This window comes from Aptenodytes patagonicus, chromosome 5 (genome assembly GCF_965638725.1).
Source record: "Aptenodytes patagonicus chromosome 5, bAptPat1.pri.cur, whole genome shotgun sequence".
NCBI classification, from domain to species: Eukaryota; Metazoa; Chordata; class Aves; order Sphenisciformes; family Spheniscidae; genus Aptenodytes; species Aptenodytes patagonicus.
The window spans coordinates 76210662-76231626 of NC_134953.1; the positions used below are offsets into that span (position 1 = coordinate 76210662).

At 38.8% G+C, this 20965-nt stretch overlaps 1 protein-coding gene across 3 annotated transcripts in view; it reads left to right on the plus strand.

Annotated features, from left to right (window-relative positions):
* Positions 1-212: 212 nt before the first annotated feature.
* MTF2 (metal response element binding transcription factor 2) overlaps positions 213-20965 on the plus strand; it is a 28114-nt gene continuing 7361 nt past the window's right edge. For 2 of the 3 annotated variants that reach the window (XM_076337745.1, XM_076337746.1), the window contains exons 1-9: positions 213-393; positions 12236-12434; positions 12571-12652; positions 14214-14309; positions 14679-14779; positions 15120-15268; positions 16515-16610; positions 17728-17796; positions 18630-18753. In XM_076337745.1, the coding sequence (XP_076193860.1) occupies positions 389-393; positions 12236-12434; positions 12571-12652; positions 14214-14309; positions 14679-14779; positions 15120-15268; positions 16515-16610; positions 17728-17796; positions 18630-18753 (921 nt within the window). In that variant the 5' untranslated portion in view covers positions 213-388. Of the gene's footprint in view, positions 394-12235; positions 12435-12570; positions 12653-12958; positions 13084-14213; positions 14310-14678; positions 14780-15119; positions 15269-16514; positions 16611-17727; positions 17797-18629; positions 18754-20965 lie in introns of those variants that run through there. The other variant, XM_076337747.1, reaches the window with a different exon arrangement.

A 20965-nucleotide genomic window follows, 5' to 3' on the forward strand; every position in this document is an offset into this window, starting at 1 on the left:
AGTCCCTCTTTGTTCACCAGCGGCAAAGATTCGGCTTCACCTGTGTCCTTCCGCCGCGGCGCTCTTCCTCCCCGCCCCCTGGCCCAGGAGCTGCCTGTCGGCGCAGGCGGGGCCCGCCGGGGCGGGGCCGAGGCCCTTTGTGCTCCCAGAATGCACCAGCTTCTCCTCCGCGGGAAACAAAAATGGCGAGGGGCTACGGTGGAGCCGGGCTGTCTGTGAAGCGGGTCTGACCCCTCCCCCGCCGCCTTTCCTTCGCTGCGCCGCGGGGTCCGCGCTCGGGGGGGTCCCGCTGCGCACCGAGGGCCCGGCCGCACCGGGGCGCCGGGGGGAGGCTCCTGAGCTCGCCGATTTCCCTGTATGAGGCGGTTGGCACCACTGGAGAGACCGAATGAGGTGAGGGGTGGGGGGGCGGGCCGCGGCGGCGGAGGCGGCAGGGGGGCGGAGGGAGGGGCGGCCGGGCCCCGCGCGGGTGGGGGGTGGGGGGCAGCGCGGGGAGGGGGGGCGGGCGCGCCCCGCAGCTTGGGCCGCCGGTGCCGCATCCCACCCCCCCGCGGCGGCCGCGCCGCCCGTCGGGGAGGGGGTGCGAGGGGCCCCGCTCCGGCGCGGGGGGCCCCGGAGGCCTTTGGGGGAGGGGGAGGAAGCTCCTTCCGAAGCGGACGCTGGCAAGCAAGTAAGGGGTCAGTGGTGCTCTTCAGTGACCAAAACAAAGGGAAGGGAGGCAGACCATCTAACGGGGTCCGTGGAGGTGCTGCAGCGGTGAGGTTGCGATCAGGCTCGCGCCAGCTGTATTTTTACCTTCTCGTTTAAGGATATTGTCCGAGTAGGGTGCATTTGCTCGAGTGCGAAGAGAGCAGCACAAAAGAGGTGGTGGTGGTCGCTGGTAACTTTGTTTTTGGTTTCTTTTTTTGTTTGCAACGCCTCACCTCCTAGTCTCTGTCAGGCTAGACAATGTGCTTAGAAGCTTACGTTTTTAGTCCACTAAAATATGGTAACTGTTGCTGGCTGAAAGGATGTGCAGTAACGCATTTTCTTTTCTTTGGTATTTTCATTCTGTAGGAAGAATGGGTTGATACTTTTGTTAGTCGAAGAGAACAATATGGTACTGTGTTGGATGCTCCGGACGCTGATATTAGTGTTGAAATACTAGGGGTTATCATCCACCCGTGGAGTATCTCGGTGCTATTTAAAGGAGAGGGCCTGCGCAATTAAGTGAAAGGGCCTGCCAGGAAAGCAGTGTAGCATTATGCTTGTTTCTTGAATTTCTGATAATTAGGCCTCGCTCATGACTTTAAAAGGCCAAACATAGTAATGGATAATAGTGTGATTTTCTCCTAACTTAGTGTAAGGGAAAGTGATCAATGCTTCATACCTAAACTGTCAAAAGCATGGGATAATAAGAAAACAGTTTCCCTGTTTTTTTTTTTTTGTCTATAAATGTTGGTTAGTAAAAGTTAACAAGTTAATGTTTGTCCCTTTTTTGAGAGCTCAAATTACAATTAATTTGAAAGCATTTGAGGTTAAAAGAAGAAAGAAATCTTAGTTCCTGTAGTATTAGAATACAGGTTAATAGGTTCGTAGCATTTTAGTGGAAGGAGAATAAGGGAAAACAAAGATTGAAAATATGAAAGAAGGTGTGTAATAAAGTAGTGAAAGCGAGAAGGATCTTTGCAAGGAGCTACAAGCTGGTGAAGTGTGGATCTATACTGAGAGTATAATGTAGTAATGTTTTCCATAGTTAACACTTATTTTGTCAAATATAGATGTGTGGCTTCTCAACAACTTGTCTTTTCTACTCTGGGAGGAATTTTAAATCATATGTAGGTTGCTTCTTGAAAGCTGGCTTAATATGGCTAGTTACCAGTTGTTGAGGTATATATGTTTTTTTAAATAGGTGAAAGACACATGCACCGGTAGTTAGTACCAAGGCTGGCCTCGGATGTGGTTATGTTTGTCCTTCCCTGCATTAGGAGATCAGGTAAAGAGTATGAGAAGAGCAGCTGTAACAAATAAGTTGCAGTTCACTTCCCAGTAGAGAGTGGCCTTCTGTATTCACTGGAGATAGATGTGAATGAATATGGTACTAGAGGAACCTAAAATTGTTTTAAAGCGTATTTTGTGCTCCTCATGCTAGTTGTGGAGGAGAAAGCTTGTGGAGGGAAGAAATATGTGTGACTAAAGCCAATACGAATCTTCTCTTAGTTTGTGAATTGACAGTACTTTTTGTGTGATTGACCTCTGAGCTTTCCGCAGAGTTGCTTTTGCCTTCTTTACAGGCCTTCCTTGCAGGAAATGGAGGGGAAGTGTGTCTTTGAGTAAAACACACTAGAAGAAGAATTATAAAACCACAGGTATTGCTGGAGGGTCCTTGGGCAGGGTGATACCCATTACTGAAAGCACTGAAACTAGTTGAATTTATGCTTTGAACAATCGAGACTTCAAGCTGATGGTCTCTTCCTAGAAGGTGGAATCTCTATGGAGGAGTGAAATCAAGAGGCTTAATTTTCTTTGAGAGGATGAGAGCATCCCTGATGAGTCTGGCCATATTTCATTCACTAAGTATCTTGGAGGATAATAATACTCTGTTTTAGATGGATTTATTTTTAATTTCTTTCTGTGGAGTGCTTATGAAGGTTGCTGTTCTTGTAGACTAGCCTTAAAGAAGGAAACTTATCTTCATGGGGTTTCACCTCTGAAATCCTTTTTCTTTCTCCCCCTCCCCCCAGTGCAAGTCAGCATGTTGTCTGTTCTCTCTTTCACTGCTAGGGTGCATGCTCATACTATACTCCCTTAGGTATGTTGCTGAGCATCCTGTATTTGGATACTGTAGAAACCCAAACGGTAGTTGCTGTGTTCAAGGAGGTGCTAAGTATACAATTAAAGGGAAGATCTGATCTGAAAAGGTGTGTTGCAACCTGATACCATTGTTCTCTCCCTGATACTACCTTCTGCAGCTTCTCTTTGTGTACAAACACATGATCAATCCTAAAACAAATGGCTCTTACAGTACAGGACTGCCCTACCATATTTCCCTACATAGTAAATATGTAGGGGAAATATGTTATTCTGTAATGATCTTTTTAAAGACTAAGACTTTCACTTTGCATATCAAATAGAATTAAAACAATTCTAGTTATTTATTCGTTCTTGAGGGAGAATGTGAGCAAGTAAAACCAAAATCACAAATGACTGCAGTAGTGTGGACATGAGAATGCACTTATCCTGGTGGCTACCTCTTTTTTAATAGTATGAATCAATCTTGCTAAGGACAGTCATACTTCACAGGGTCAGAAGATGACTTGGGTTAGGAGGGATCTCGGGAGTTCTCTAGTCCTGCTCAGTGTAGCATCAGCCATGAGGCCGGACCAGGTGGCTTTATCCAGTCAGCCCTTGAAAGCCTCCAGTGACGGAGGCCACACAACCACCCTGGGCCCCTGTTCCGTTGCTGAACTGTCTTCATGGAGGTGAGGGGGTAAACATTTCCCCCCCATACCCATCAGAATCTCTCCTATTTCAACATGTGTGTTACCTCTCGTCCTCCTGCCATGCACTACTGTGAAGAGACTAATTCCATCTTGTTAATCTTCTCATAGGAGCTGGAAGGCTGCCGTTAGGCCTCCCTGAAGCCTTTTATTCTCCAGGCTGAATGAGCCTGGTTCCCTCAGCCTCCTCTCACAGGACAAGTGTTCCAGTTCCCAACTGTCTTGGTGGCCTTCCATCAAAACTTCTCTAGTTTGATGTCTGTCTTGCACTGGGAGAACGAAAACACAGTATTCTAGGTGCCATCTAACGAGTTCTGTGAGGGGAAGTGATTATTTCCTTCTACATTCTTCTGGCTAAACTTCTTTCTAATGTGCAACAGATTCATAGACCTAACTGCTAATCAGCTGAATGGGCTGCAGGGACTCACTTAGTTCTTAATATCACTTTTTTTTTTTTAGAAGCAAAACTTACTACTTTTGTCAGGTAATGTGATGGATATACTTTTGAAAGCATAGAGCTACTTAAACACACTAATGAAAGGATGTTCTATGATTACTAGAGAGTTCTTTAAAGTGTCTAACCAGACAGAAGAATTCAAAGCAAAAATCGTAGCCAAAATGTAAGGCTCTTTCAAAGGATTAAAAAACCCAAACCAACAACAACCCTATTGGGATCGTAATGTATTGCATGAAAATCACATATGATCATGATGGTTGACTGGGTAGATCTGAGAAATAAACAAGTTACAATTTCTTGTCTTGCTGACAAGGAGCAGCTTATATAGAGTGGTTGCCCTGAAATCATTGATAGGACAAAGTTTTTCTGCCTTAAATGATACTGTAACTTCTATCCATGATGGATTTGTTAAGCGTTGCTTGCTTGAGTGGCCTGTGAATTGGCTTGCTGCACATGTTTAAACAACCATGTGAATGTGAGTCATGCAGGCCCATGGGACCAGACAGGCTGCTTTCAAGAGCACCAAGATAACTGTGTGATGTTCTCGTGGGGTGGTTCTTTACCATCATAGGTTGTGGAGAACAGGTGTAATCTGTAATGGTTAGAGAATGGCAAATGTTACACCTATCTTCAGAACAGGCCAAAAGTTCAACCCAGGGAACCACAGGCTGGTTAGCCTCACTTTGGTCTCTCTCTAGGAAGTCATGGAGTAAGTCTTCCTGGAGGACATTTCTGGGCATGTGGAAAGGTGGTGACTGGGAACAGTCGGCATATATTTACCAAGGATAAATCATGGCCTGACCAACCTGACCACCTCTGTGTTAAAAATGGCAGGATTTGTGGACAAGGGGAGAGGAGTGGATGTCATTTACCTCAACTTCAGGAAGGCTGAAGAAAGTGGCTGACAGGAACCTCATGAAATTCAACAGAGACAAAAAAAAGTCCTGCATCTGAAGGAAGAACCCCAGGCTAAGACTGGCTGGGGGTCAGCTTTGCAAGATTGTCTGGGGGTCTGGCAGACAGAAAGCAGAACACGAGCCAGCAGTGTGTCCTGTGAGCAAAGGCAAGTGGTATCCCAGGCTATGTTAACAGCAACAGAACCAGAAGATTGAGGGGAAGCGATTATTTCCTTCTACACAGAACTCGTTAGATGTTCTGTGAAAGACTTCAAACTAGAGAAGTTTTGATGGAAGGCCACCAAGACAGTTGGGAACTGGAACACTTATCCTGTGAGAGGAGGCTGAGGGAACCAGGCTCATTCAGCCTGGAGAATAAAAGGCTTCAGGGAGGCCTAACGGCAGCCTTCCAGCTCCTATGAGAAGATTAATGAGATGGTCTCTTCACAGTAGTGCATGGCAGGAGGACAAGAGGTAACACACATGTTGAAATAGGAGAGATTCCAATGGGTATGGGGGGGAAATGTTTACCCCCTCGCCTCCATGAGGACAGTTCAGCAGCGGAACAGGGGCCCAGGGTGGTTGTGTGGCCTCCGTCACTGGAGGCTTTCAAGGGCTGACTGGATAAAGCCACCTGGTCTGGCCTCATGGCTGATGCTACACTGAGCAGGACTAGAGAACTCCTGAGATCCCTTGTAACCTGAATTATTCTATTATCAACAACTGTAAAAATTGAAAATAGCTTTGAGAATGTATTTCTTATCCCCCAACCATTACTCTTTGCTTTTCTAGACTGAGGGATGCCTAGGTTAGAGTCCCTTTATCCTTCTTCTGTACAGTTGGTGATGTGGCTTAGGCTTTTGATTGTACCAGAATACAAAATAGTGTAAAGATAAGGAGCTCAAAGTATATCTTGTAGATGTTCTATGACATGGCACATTGGAAGCTCAATATTCATTTGGCTACATGAAGTAGTGTAAAAGGATAGACTGTAATCTAGATTTGTACTGGATCCTCTGCTTGAAATAAACTAATGGCAGTTTACTAATATAATAGCCTGTTCATGTATAATTGGAACAGTGACTGTTGCAAGAAAGTTGCCATTACGAAAAGCAAAGTGAACTTTTTGTTTTTTGAATCGGACTGATCCTAAGTTTTGGCCTGGTTTGGGGCAGAGGAAGTATCCTGTTAAGTCTGTCTGTCTTGGCTCAGCAGAATCTTTTTATTTGGGGGAGGGAGGTGTGGTTGACACAGTGAACAGATAATGTTTGGCATGAGATCTCATAAATGGCAGAGAAGATGCAAGGAAGATGGGAAGAAACGTGGCTGGGATCCAGCATCTCTCTGGCTGCTAACATGTACTGGATCCCAGTCACAGGTTAGCAGCTATGTTGGAAGCATGGCTTGGGCTTGGTTATGAGGTGCTGGGTAAACCAGCTAAGATTGTGGCTTTCAGAAAAGATTTATTTCCCTTTTCTGCTGCCTTCTGGCTGTGAGCGCTTACTGCTTACGTGGCTTGTCTAGTCACCAGACCTTTCTGTGAGGTGCTTTAATGTGTTTAAAATATCAGAAAATTAATCCATATTAAGGGAAAGAAAACTGAATAGAAAGCTTATGGAGAAAAGTCAGCTTGCCAATCCAGAGCTGGTGGGAGGGGAGCAAGCTGCTGTACTGGATGTGTGAAACTGCCTTCAGTTTTGTGTGTTCTGAGCCTTTGCTAGACCTCCATCCCCCCATTCCCTGTGAGGTGTTAACTGTCCTGCTTTAAGGAGAGCAGAACAGGCTGCTGGTATTTTACAATCCTTCTTCATAGTTCAGTTTTCTTTAAAGCTTAATAAAAGTGTAGTTTGTCTGTAACTTCACAACAGTTGCGATTAATCAGCAGTAATATCACACTTTCAGAACTTAAACTGGTTGTCTCTAGTTATCATAAGTTCTTTTACTAGATCTTCCTCTCCTGTGTGATACCATATTTTCCGGTTTTGAGATAGACAACTCAGGTTCAGGATCTTAGTAGGGTGCTCTGTGTGTGTGATTTCTAGTCTGAATTCCCTTCTGCTAAGTCTGCTGGGGTCTCTAAACTCATCTTCCCTTTAGTGTGATTTGTATTTACTGCAAATAAATGAACTATCTGTAGGTCCCACTTTTATGAGTTGTCTCAGTGGATTAAAATGTTCTTTTAATATGCTTTGGGCACTTAATTGTTAAAATTAGTATCTTTAAATTGGCTTCCAAAAACTATCTGTACTCATAGGGTAGTTATCTGTTACTGTTGTGGTACTTGTGAATCACACAGCCCTTCTGGAAGAAATTTCCTGAAATTGCATGGATTGTCAATGAAACTGTCTGTAGTTCAGTCATGCAGTCTGGCAGTGCCAGTTTGAGGGAGTTTGTGTCCCAAAGTTGCTTGTTTGCATTTGTTCTGTTGTGCTGACAAACCATTCTGTGAAACAAATCAGAGAACTCGGCTGAAAAAATGACTCTGTCAAGGGAGTTTTTCTTAACAGGAGTTGTTTCACAGCAGTTGCTACAACTGAAGTAGTACAGGAGTATGAATGACCTTAACCTGGCAGTGCTGCTGAGGAAAAAGGCGCTTGGAAGCAAGAGGGAGAGTGCTCAGTCTTTTTAATCCTCCAGCCTCTTCACATCTTTTTCCCTAACTTTTCCGCTTTTTCCTTCTGTAGGATTGCTGTGGAGATACAGGAGTCAGAGGCACCAAACGAACATTGAAATTTTCTAACCTCTGATAAAGAGGTTAGAAAGAGTTACAAACAAGTCAAAACTAACAGAAATCTAATTTAGATTTTTGATAAATACAATGCTATTCATAGTGAGTTGTCATGGTTTACAAATCAGACTGCTTTAGGTAACAGACCTTCAGAGGGAGTTTGCCGTTCCTGTTGGCAAAGAATTGACAGCTGTCTCCTGCTGCTACAGCATATTATAAACTAATTCATTAAGTAGCTGAATAGAAGGTCTTCTGCCTGTCTTGCTTGAGAATATCTATGGTTGTGATCTGGACCCAGAGGTGAAAAATCAATGACCATTTTCAGTACTTCACGAGATCAACTACTCAAGAAATGGTGAAAGTGCACTTCTATTTTGAAACATATTTCAACATGCAGACACATTTTACTGACTTCCCCCACTAACTTCTGAAAGACTGTATAGGTGTGTAAGTACTTTCTTTGCATTTTCAGTGCTTGCATAAGAATACAGCCACAACATATTCAGTATTGAGTAAAGGATGTAAAGCTAAGGTAGGTTGGACATGCTGTATGACATGCAGTGTAGCTTAGTTGTGCAAGTTAAATGAGATAAAGCAGATTTTTATATTGGATAAGTTTTTCTGAAAAACAAGACATCTGTTGGATATTTTGCAACGAGAAGTTTTTAAGATGGTGGGGAAATTGTTACTTACAGTTACCAACAAAATTACTAACCTTTAAATGGTATGGTAGGAAGGTGCTATGGAGCTAACTTTAGGGAAGACTTGAAAGCAAGTTTCTGGTAAATGTGGAACCTTTTAAATTAATTTCAAAATTGGTGAGCAAGAAGTTAACCTTAGTTTGCGTTTTTACTTAACTTCTGACAGAAACTTTATTTTAATGGTTGGTGTGACTTTTTGGTACTCCACTATAGTGGAGAGAGCCGTGGCAAGACAGACAAGAAAGTTACTAACATTTTAGGCATGTAGGGTTTTTTTATGCTGATCTGCACTGAATTTCTTGTGTGCAGTGTTTCCAGAAGGCACTTCAGAGACACCTACTTTAAGTAACTTATGGCTTGCTAATTAAAGTCAACTTGTTAAAACAGTAGCTCTTTCCACTTAATCTCTATCAAAAACATTGAGGGAATGTTTCCCTGAAGAGGAACTTCTAATCCATGTGGAAAGCAACTGTTAAGCTAGCTCCAAGTGTCAGCCTATTGTGATAACTAACCCTGTTTTCAGTCTATGTGTTAGATAAACCATAAACTGCCACAGCAGGAGCTACTTCATGAGCTGTTTAGTCATCACTTCAGCAGTGCTATCTCCCACAAAGAGAGCAACGTGGACAATGGAGAAGTGTCTGCTTTATTGGCTCAGACCTTTATTGTGTGTCAAGATCCTTCAGTGTCTGAAGTAGCTATTGTGAATTTAGGCAGTTGTGTAAGTCAATGTATAGACTCATTTAAGTGCTTTGTGCCAGAAAATGATGCACAACACATTTTTGTTATAATTTGAATGGAGTTATGGGACAAACTTTTGTACTTAAAAGAATGTCACATGCTTTTGAAGATTTTTTTAATATAAAACTCATAAAAATAGTTGTTTTTTTTTAAATGGAAATCTGTACTGGATTATGTATAATAAATGAATAGATTGTGTCTTTTTGTTTATTCTGTACAAGATCTTTCACGCCTTTTTTCAAGTACTGGAAAAGAAGAGCCAACATTCCTGCCTTTTAGCTGCTTTCTCTAGTCTCTTAAATCAAACCAGATAAAAAGCTGGAAAGAAAATCTTTGAACCTCTAGAAGAGAGCAGTCCTGTCAAAACACTTGTTAAACTGTTTCAAGGTGCACTAGTGAAATTGCTCTAGGTGCTTCGAACTACAGATGGCAACTTATTGACATGTTTAATATGCTAAATCAACTTCATAGATGTAATTTGAAGTACCTAAATACTTTACTTTGTAATGATGAGTCCTTTTCAAGAAAAGAATTATTGGCTGAGACCAGGTCATAGTTTCACAACTATTTCTAGGCTGTTTTGATCAAGCCTTGCCTAGCCTTTGAACATTGCACACACATCCAACTTAGCACAAAGCAAGCAGTCAGAAAGGTCTGGGGAACTAATGAAGGTAAAACCTCTTTTTCCTCTCTTGACTGGCTGACTTCAGACACATTTGTTTCTGAGCCTGTTTGGTACTTGGGTATGTAAATGGTTGTACAGATACAAAGGAGAGAGGAGAATGTGGTTTCAACAAGTGTTAAGGGTTGGGGCCCTGCTTCAGAGGCCCTTGCAAAAATTTAAGCTACTGTACAAGATAAGGGGCAAAATCTTGGAGTGATGTGCAAAAGATGGTAAGCTTAAATGACAAAATATTCTAAGGGTATGAGGTTATTCAGAATAATGTAGAAAGCGTAGAAGGACTTCAAGCTACTGAGTGGCTGTATAATGAAGTGGCAAATGAAATCTGGTGCAAAAAGAAGTGGGAAGAGAAACAATAGTCTGGAGCAGTTAGAATGAGAACCTGCAGTTTCCAACCATTCTTTGAAATTTTTAACTCAATGCCTGATTGCAGTGGGGTGGGGGGAAAGGCTACAAATGTTATTAGTTGGAAAAGAGCAAAGAATAAAAAATGGCCTGGCCTGCCATGCTATTACCCTGTTATTGTAAACTTATTTCAAATGCTGCATGCATCCTGTCCCAGTTATCAGAGGTTAGAGTAGAACTGGGGAAAAGCAGTGGTGACTCTAAACAGCTTTCACCTGAGAAGCAGCAGAATTGGTAGGATTCTTTATCTGGGAAATATGGCTGGGTGGGTCTAAACATCGTTACTGGGGTGTGAAGGGAGAAGATGGAAAATGACAGTTTAATTTTCTGATGCAGTGATGAAGGGTGTCAAATGAAGTGACAAGGTGCCAGCTGTGAAACAAGCCAAAAGAAGTGCTGCTTTACAGGGTCAACAAAACATATAGGAAAACTTGCAGAAGAAAATTCCATTAAGGACTGAAAAAACTAAAGACACTAGTGCTTGAGATCTTTGGATCCACAGCCTGTAGAAGACCTAGAGAATATTTGGGAGAGGAGTGCTATTCTGTTTTGTCTGTTCCTCTGGTCTTCCCTGGTCACCTGTCTGAATAGTTTTGTATTTGGGGTCAGGCAGGACTTAAACTGGTGACCCAGTTGTGCATGAGGATGCCAGAGTTATTGGGCTAGGTGGAACACTTGTCTGGCCCATTATGGCTGCTCTTACTGTCATGTCATTGTTTAGACTTACACTGATTATAAATATGCTTAAAACAGCTGTCTAATTTTCTTCTGTCTAACTTTCTTGGTTTAAACTGTTTAGTACAAAAAAAATGTTGATTGCTCTCCAGAATATTAACTTTTGCATTTTTGCATATTTTTGATGTTTTAAGCCATTATAATTCTAGTTTTATTTTCATATTGAGTGTAAACAGTAAACTTCTTAGGGAGAAGGGATTCTCTTCTCTTTGAAACTTTAGAGTAACTTCTCTAACATCTGAATAGTAATTCTCATCAAGCTATATAGGACACCGATTCATTTACTGGTTTTGTTGGTGCTTTGTGATTAATTAAAATGTTTCTGGTGCTGATAATGTACCTAAGCTATCCTGAGCGAGATGAAACTTTGCTCTTTAGTCTCAAATGCTGCCTGTTACTTATGAAGATTCTTCCTTGTGCATTATCTGGTCCTATTGTATAATTTTCTATATTCCTTTACTTGGAGTGTAGTGTTTGATAGCTAGTCTGACATAAAAGCATATTCACACTTACATATACTTCTATATATAAATAGGCTATATTTATATATATTTGGAATATTGTATGAGGAAAAAATGATTATTGATTCAAGTAACTTATAATTTTGAGTTTCATGTGTGAAGAAAGGAAAAACAAAAGTTCTTGCAACCTTCCTTATTCTTTTCCTCTCTGATTCTAACAGAGAGGAAAACTTATTTTACATTAGAAACTTAACATGTAGAAATTCTTCCTGTGCTGGAAATCTCTATAGTTATGCTTAGTGGCAAAGCATGATGCTGTGTTGGAGGTACCTGAGTTAGTATAGACCTTGAGTTAGCATAGTGCTCAACCTGGTTTCTTTCTTTTTTCCTCCCCCTATGTTTTTGTTGTGTGTGGTTTTTTCTTTCCTTTTTTTTTTTTTTTTTAAATTCTGAGTAACTAACTGCTGATTACCATGTTTAATTGTCGACTGTTACTCTCCCTACCAAGGTAATGTAGTTAGAAATGGCTTAGGACCTTTTTAGCTTCCTTAGAATTTTAGAAAACTGTCAGTGACTTGAGTGACTGACGTTTTGCATAAGTAATCCTGTATTGAATGTTTTTGATGCATTCTTTGATGCTTCTGGTGATTTTATGAAGAGTCTCTGAGCTGGAAAGTTTGTGTCTCCCCATTCTCATTTACATTAGTTGATTTCGTAGAAAACTTTTCTTTATACAAACTTCTCTTTCAAATTTTGTAGACTCTTATAGTAGCAGAGGCACTGCTACTAAAGGTGTGTAAAGTCTGAAAACATGACCAGGTTTTTAGTTACCTGAAGTTCTGGAGTTAGCTAAGTGAGTTCTAGCTGTGAATCATATTAATATTTAAAGTATATGGTTTCTTACTTTAAATTCATTCTGCTCACCTTTTCTCTTGCTTTCTTTTCTTTAGAGACTCTACAGCGGTGGGTAATTCACTGGTCCATAAGCGGTCTCCTCTACGTCGAAGCCATAAGACCTCAGCATCTCTGACCAAGCTGTCGTTACGTGATGGACAGAAAGCCAAAAAGCCACTGTGTAAATTTGAAGAAGGTCAGGATGTCCTAGCTAGATGGTCAGATGGCTTGTTTTATCTTGGAACTATCAAAAAGGTAAACAATTTAACTTCACTGGAGTCTTACAGCATCACATGTTGGTTAAATATTACAGTATTACTGTCTCAGTATCAAATAAATTCTTCTGTTTAGTCCTTTTACTCATGGCTTCCACTGTATTTTTGTTTTTTAGATAAACAAACTGAAACAGAACTGCTTCATTATATTTGAAGACAGTTCCAAATCCTGGGTTCTCTGGAAGGACATACAAACAGGCAAGAACTTCAGTGAAGTAGTTATTGTCTGGTATTTTATTTGTTTAGATTACTATATCTGTTACAATAAATTATTACATTATATTCTTGTATCCTAAAGAGTGATATATTTTAATGTGACCCAGGATCATGAATTAGGCAAATTAAAAAAAAAAAAAAAAGAAAAGAAAGAAAAAAAATCTTTTCAAACAACTCTTTATCATTGCAGTTACTTTTGTGTTTTGTTTTTTTGTTTTCACATAACTATGTGCAGGGAGGGGAGAACACTTCTAAAAATAATCACACTTGAGTTTATTTGGATGGGGATAGAGTATAATACTCTGTCTTAACAGAAAACTCCAGGCCCTAATTTACACCGAGTTTATGTCCTCCTATTGTTTTCAGTTGAAACAACATGACGTGGAAAGAAACCAAAGACTGGAAAATCCTAGGTTTGAATGGAGTTTTCACAGTTAAAAGTAACACCATAACTGTTGTACATAAGAAACCATTACAGATTTTGGAGTATTCATGTGATATAAAGAAATGTGCAATTATCAAGTGAGACATCTATTGTATATTAGCTTTGATTTTTCAGATATTTGGGGAGTAACTAGTATCTTGATAATGTAACGCTAACGAAGCACAGATGACAATTTCAGTGACAATTTCTTCCGAAAATCACTTACAATTTCCTCATCGTATAAAGGCAATGGAAATCTGGTCTGGCGCTTGCTGATTCTTGGTGTTTAAACTAAACACTTTATCTGCTAATAGGAGAAGCTTTGTATTCATAATAGCAAAAAAAATCAACTGCTTTATTTCTGAGAAGCTTTTAAAATACTGCTGTTGTGCTTCTGTATAGTACTAGTTTATGATCTTTGATTCATTTATCATAACTATTAAACTTTAGTGCATGTGTGATAACATGTAGATTAAGTAACTTGTACTTTAGTTCAGATTTTTGCGTTGACGTGGTATAATTGGAGCAAGATGTAGTTTTGCTTCCAGTTTGCAAACTAGCTTTTTTCTTTCTTCTACTGTTACTCTGTGCTTTTGTATGCTTGCAGATATCTATAAGAAGTAATAACATATTTCAGAAGAGTGTTGGAGTTTAATATTAAAGCACCTTGGGCAGATCTGTCAAAAAGATATGCACCAAATTGTGCATGTATTTACATGAAAAGAAGTACAAACTACTGTAAATACAAAACGTATCTATCAGTTGTCCAGATAGGATTTGTTTATACATATTTCTCAGCCTGCACTTACATTCTTTATTCAGTTATTTAATTTTTATTGTTGATATTAAGGAACCATGGACTGCACAGTAAATAGGCAATATATAGTCTATAAATATCCAATAGCCTATGATAAGTGATATAAATATTTGTAACACGTACAGTCTGTACAAAATGTCTGACTTTATTTTTGTTAGGAAGTTAGGCTCTGTAACAGTATGTTTCTACAATGCATGGATCTGTAACTGAAATTATGAAAAAAGCCATGTGCGTGGTAACCATTCCAACTGCAGATGTAATCTGAAAAAAAAAAAAAAAATCACACTTTCATCTTTGTCTAGGAGCCACTGAAAGTGGGGAAATGGTCTGTACAATATGTCAGGAAGAGTATTCAGAAGCACCGAATGAAATGGTTATATGTGATAAATGTGGGCAAGGTAACAAGATTTTTTCTATTTACTGCACTTTAAAAGACATTTTGATTTGTTTTATGAAGGAGAATGTTTGCCTGGCTATGACTGACTGCTCAGCTGATCTTAGATTTTATAGCCCTTAGTGGCTATTAAGAGCTCAGTGAATAATGATAATCCATCTTAAAGTGACTAACCCCTGTTCTGTAAGTAAAGTTTATTTTTTCCACTAAGAAAATTTAAGACTTTCGAATGTGGTACCAGTCTTTTTGATCAGATTTTTGGCACTTAATGATGGATAATGCCTTATAGCTGCATTAAAATTATATATAGTTAATTCTGTGTAAGCTTCTTTTGCCATTTTAATAACGCTTTGGTTGATCATTTTTTATACAGGTTATCATCAGCTGTGTCACACACCAAATATTGATTCAAGCGTGATTGATTCAGATGATAAATGGCTCTGTCGACAGTGTGTTTTTGCAACAACAACAAAGGTATGTTTCCAGAAAAACATTTCTTAATACATCCCATATTGCATGCATACTTTGTTTTTGAAGTTGAAACAAAAAAATAAATAGCATTTTCTTTTTTCAGTGATTTCTTGTTAACTTTGATCTGAATGGAAGTTTTATATGTTGGGAATTGATTTTTGAAATAGATGACATTTGGCTTTCAATTTATTTTTAAACAAATATGCTAGTATTAAAACATAAATACAGGTGAAAGTATTCTACTTGATTATAGAGAAATATTCATAACTTTCAAGTTAAAGGATTTGAAAGTTTCAGAAATGCATTACTGTTTTTGTAAACTAATGTATTTGTTTTGGCCCAGAGGGGTGGTGCGCTTAAGAAAGGACCAAATGCCAAAGCACTGCAAGTCATGAAACAAACATTACCATATAATGCAACAGACCTTGAGTGGGATGCAGGTCATAAAACCAATGTCCAGCAGTGTTACTGCTATTGTGGAGGACCTGGAGAGTAAGTAAACAAATAATACATAAGAACTCTTCTTCCTAATGCAGCTGCAAACTTTGGCCCTGATCCTGTAGACTTTTACTTGTGAACTTGTTAGTTTCTGTTGTGCGTAGGTATTAAACTCAATGCAAAGTGGAATTTTGAATTTTATATGTTTTTTAATGTCTCGTGGGAAATACATTATTAATGGCTTTCCTTCTCCCATCAGATCTTTTGCTTTGTTTTAATTTTGTCATGTGATCATCACATAACAGTCCATTCTACAACAAGCAAGAATGTATTATTTTGCATTGCTACTGTTAATGTGTTGAGATTGGATGGAGTTGTTTGATCTTCTGGCAATTCTAGGCAGTGTTTTTCTGATGTTAACTCAGCTGTCATTAGTCACAAATATAAATATATCTAGAGATTAGTTTATTAAATTTTGTTGGAATAGACAGCTGTCTGATTCTACCATAACATCATACCCTGGATTGCAGTTATTGGTGGTGGAAAGACTTTTTTTCCTCTTATGGCATTAGAGTCCTCTGCTGGTCCTTTCTTACAAAAAAGGAAAGAACAGGACTTCTTAAGCAGGTAGAGATAAATACTCTGGTGACTGCATGGATGAATGAATGAATAAAATAGCACTGAAGACTTGAAGTCAAGGCAAATCAAGAGTTCCACAAAGAAGCGAAGCTTTTGAGTTTATACTCACAGGACAGAGCTCTGGTTTGAGAACTTTGCAGAGTTGGATAAACATTGCCTTCAATTTTGCATGGTTCCTTTTCTCAAGGGATAAGCGGAAAAAGGCGGGTGGGGAAGTGTAAACTATGAGGTTCATTTTGAGGATTCAGGTAGTTGAATCCTCAGAACAAATGTTTGTGACTTAATGCGGCTGTGCTGTGCTTTGGAAAATAACAAGGAAGCTAATCTGGTATGTGAGAAGGAGCTTATATGGAGTTACTGAATTCTTGCTGTTGAGAATTAAAAGGTGGTTGTCAGAGGAAATTAAATTTTTATTTTCTTCATTTAATAACTTCATTCATCCTTTTACTAGACTATCTTTTATTATTCTTAGTCACTCTTTTCTAGTAAAGATTCGTTATGCAACTCAGTGTTACTGAAATATCCCTACAGATGACTGTTTGTTTTAAAAACTGTGAAAATCAGTTTGGGTCAGAAGATCCCTTGCTATTTAATTTAGACGTAATGAAAAACAATTTTCAGTAACTTCTTTAACATCTTGTTTTTCTTTCTGTTGGTGAAGCTGGTATCTAAAGATGTTGCAGTGCTGCAAATGTAAGCAGTGGTTTCATGAGGCTTGCGTGCAGTGCCTCCAAAAGCCAATGCTTTTTGGTGACAGGTAAGAAACTTAAGCTGTACTTTATGGTTGTCTTTATTTAAAATGTGGAGGGAATCTCACATGTGAGCTTTTATTAAAGCATCTGTAATACCCCATTTTGGGAAAATACTGTTGTGAGTTTTGTGTAGAAGACTATACAAAATAAAGCATGTGATCAGGTGCCAGGAAAATGCAGTTCTTAATCTCAATTCAATGAAGGATGGTGGGGTGGTGGAGAGGTAACCAATGGATAGTTAAATTCAGACTGTTACTGACTTCACTTTGTGTGGAAGTCCATTATGCTATAGGTCCTGGCTACTGGGAGATTGGAAGCTTTAAAGCAGACCACTTTAGTGGGCCTCTAAGTTAGATAAGGGCTTTCAAGTTCACAGTGTAGGTGACTAATCTCTTGTATGCAACAGGCACCATGCTTCAACGTAGGTTGCCAGGGTATGTGTGTGCAGTAGTAGTTCCCTGTACTAACAGTATAGGGAACTGAAGAAAGCTGGAAGGATAGTTAGACTGAGGGGAACTCTGTACATCCTCCATTCATGTGTGGTGAGTCGGGACAAAAGGAAATGAAAAAGAGCGCTGGTCTGCACTTTCATTTTTAAGAGGTGCTTGGAGCAGTTGGAGCAGATGAGAAAGCTGGAGAAGGGAATCAAGGAGTATCTCATTCATTATCTATTATACTTTCTTTTAGCTGTTGGTTGTGCTGGAATGTTTCTATGAAGGAACTGAGTTAGGACCCAGGAATGCATGGGTCCTTTAAGTGCATGCTTACACTGGTGCACAGGTTTCTGCATTTGAGCAAACGGAGTGGGGACATTACAGAGCATCTTCACTGATACAGTCATAGGTTGAGGGACTTTCTTAGGGAGTATGAAACAGTGGTACCAGGGTAAGATTGAAGAAGTACCTTGTATCTGGCCCGGTAGGTACCAGCACAGATTGTGGAAGTTGATAAAGGAAGCTGGAGAGCAAAGGGGCTTTCAAATATCATATGGCTGGGTTTCTAGCCTGCTTAACTTTCATTTTTTCATAACTAGAGTGTTAAAACATTGAGAAAGTGTGTGTGTGTGTATACAGACACCCACCACCCAGACACATGTACATACACGTATGTATATATTTTTAGGTTTTATACGTTCATTTGCTCAGTTTGCAGTTCTGGACCAGAATACCTCAAACGTTTACCCTTGAGATGGTAAGTATGAATTAAAAAAAAAGGGGTGTGTGTGTGAGTTGAATACATGCTTTTCTTTTCTTTTTGGTATTTTGATTCTCCTTGCAAAAAAGGAAATCCACTTGCTGTCTTGAGTTGTTTCCCGAGTTGTTCTTACTGCCTGTATGAACAGGGACAACTTTGCCTTCAACGTTTATTCTTAAATGTAGAGATATATTGCAATTGTATGCTCTTGGGATTTATTCCTGGGATTGTTTAGTGAAGTAGCAAGCAACTACTCACCTGTTGTATATGTGAAGATTGAGATATCCGAACAAAGTCTTTTTTGCAGGTTTAGGATCCTGCCATTAGATAAGCCAAATGTAGTGAGTACTAGAGTACACATCTTGACACATTTTATAATAGTTTCCTTGATGAAACTTAATGGTTAGTTGTAGTTTGAAATCTTTGAACTAACCTGTATTAGAAGTTACATCCAATTCAGTGTATATATGTGCTAACAAGTATATGGTGGAAATTACCTTGTTAAATGTTAATTCACCAAAATACTTGCATGAATTCAGAATTGATAGGACTTAGTTAAATATCCCATGGTTTAGACCAGTTTTGGAGTTTAAAAGAACATCATGACAATGAGATGAGGCAGAGATGAAAGTAAGATTCAAAGCAGAAGGAATCACTTGAGGAAGAGAAATGACAGGAGACTTCATGATGTTCTCTGGATCGAGTGTTTTAAGTTGTATTATGTGTTCCTCTAACTATATCGTGCTAATATCTTTTCTCATAAATTATTTCAAAGAAAAGCAATTGGAAGAAAAAGACTTTTTTTTAATTCAAATATTTCTGAATTCTAGGGTAGATATAGCACATCTATGCCTTTACAACCTAAGTGTTATTCATAAGAAGAAATACTTTGATTCGGAGCTTGAACTCATGGCCTACATTAATGAAAACTGGGATAGATTGCATCCTGGTGAGGTAAGTAATTGGTATACTTTCTTGTTTTTCCTCACAGTGCATGCATATGTCCTGAAAGTTAGTGACTTATGAACTGTTTTATTTCTGGGTGTTAAATTCTTTATTACCTTAAAATCTGATAATCCCAAATAATGAGGAGACCATCTTTAATTTCCTTGCAGAAATAGAATACTTTTAAAGTGGTATAATGTTTTTCTGAGCTGTAAAATTTCTCAAGTGGTCCATGTAACTATTATTTTATTATTTGCATGGCAACTTTATTTATACTCAACTATTTATTCTGTTGCATATATGTATATTGCTTTTCTTTCATTTTATAATTGCTTCATAGTTCTTTGATATTTTCATGTGCACAGACGAGAAAATCTAAATGTAGAACTGAATACAGAGTGTATTGCATATGAAGACATCTTCAAAGTCTCTAAGGTGTAACACATAACGAATTATTGTACACAAACATTTCCTCTTTCCTCCCTCTTCTAAACTTGGGGGTGATCAGTTTGTGTCCAGGTCCAAAGATTGTTTTGATCCTTTTCCAGTCTGATTCTGCTACTTGTCAAGGCATCTTGGTTTTAGTTCACTACTATACTAGTTGTTTTTCCAGCTGTTAAAAGAAATCCATTTCTCCAAGCAGGCTGACTTCATATTTAACTGAGAGGAACAGTGTAGATATTTGTTTCTGCATGTAAGGTTGGATGCAAAACTTATGTCTAAATTCAAATTGGCATACTGCTAGTAGAGTATGCGCTTCTTTCGTGCATGAGAATTGTTTAGGGTTTTGAAGCTTTTTAGTACAGGTGGCATATAACTGGTTTGAAACTTTCTTACCATGAGCACATCCTACTTTTATACTTCTTTTCAGTAAATTCATACATCTTAATCCATTTTTACTAGCAGACATAATTTGAGAATCAAATGTATGTTCTTGGTTTAAATGAGTAACTACTTTCCATAAATAATGGAAAATAGTTTAACGTACGTATGTTTAGACTATGAGTGTCAATAGAAAGACAAGCAAACACTCCAGCATTACTAAAAATGATGATTAGTGTTATTATGAATAGACATCTTGTTTACTTTGGGATGTATGGCATCTCTTAGCTAAGTCATATCAAGTCAATGATTCTGTCATATCAAGTCTTAAGCTTTAAGTAAAAAAAAAAAAAGCTGCACAAATATGGTGATTCTCACACCATCTTTTCAATAGAATGAAATGTTCTGGCTGTCTTACTGCAGTTTAACAAATACGTAAATGGTGTTTAATTTTTACTTTTGTTTTTCTTAGTATTGAGGGAAATGTAAAAGAAATTAATGTTTGTTTACTTCACATAATATAATTTTCTTTAGATTTAACATAATTTCATATCAGAATGGCCGGTCAGAGCGGCTGTGGTGTGGATGAGGAGAGTGGAGCTATCTAGCTGCCATTGACTTGGAGCACACATGCCATTTTGAAGAAGTTGAAAGGCTACAGTCCTTATTGTGCTCTTCCTCCTTTCCGCTTTCAATCCATCCATGCTCAATCTATGTGAAAAACGCATAACTAAGGGGGAGGAAGGAGAGGGGAGATCCAAAACCTCTTTAAGTGGTACTTTCAATTCCTTAATCAATATTTCTACACCTTCAAGGAAACTACTTCTTTTAAGTCTGAAGACTACATTTTTGAAGGGGTAGATTTTGAATAAATGCATAAAAGCTATGTTGAGGAAATTTTCAAGACTTTATTCTGAAAAGGTTCTAAATGTCTCTCGCTAAGTTGGGAAAAATTGTGTCTTGAAAAATGAGGCAAATGTATTTTATTACTTTAGTTAGTCTGGTTTCTTTATTAAACAGAAATTAGTTACAGAAAGAATAACATGTACAATATAATGATTTTATGATTTTTGTAATATTCTTAGCTGTTAAAAATGACACTTTGGTTTACTTTTTCTAGCTGCTCATAATTGAATAAGAGGAAAAGGTTTTTTTAGCCATAGGTGCGATAGGAGTAAATGGTGGAATTATCAGACCTCCTAAGCCAGTAATTGTTAGCATGTTATTATTTAGGATGCAATAAATATATGGCAGTTTTCTATAGTTAAGTGCTGCGGAGTTGCAAGACCTCTGGATAGCAATGGATTGTACTGAATGCATATGGTAAAGATGTATAAAAACAGTTGTGACTTTCTTTGGCTAAAATTGGTTGAATATGTCCTTTAACTTTGGTAGGCAG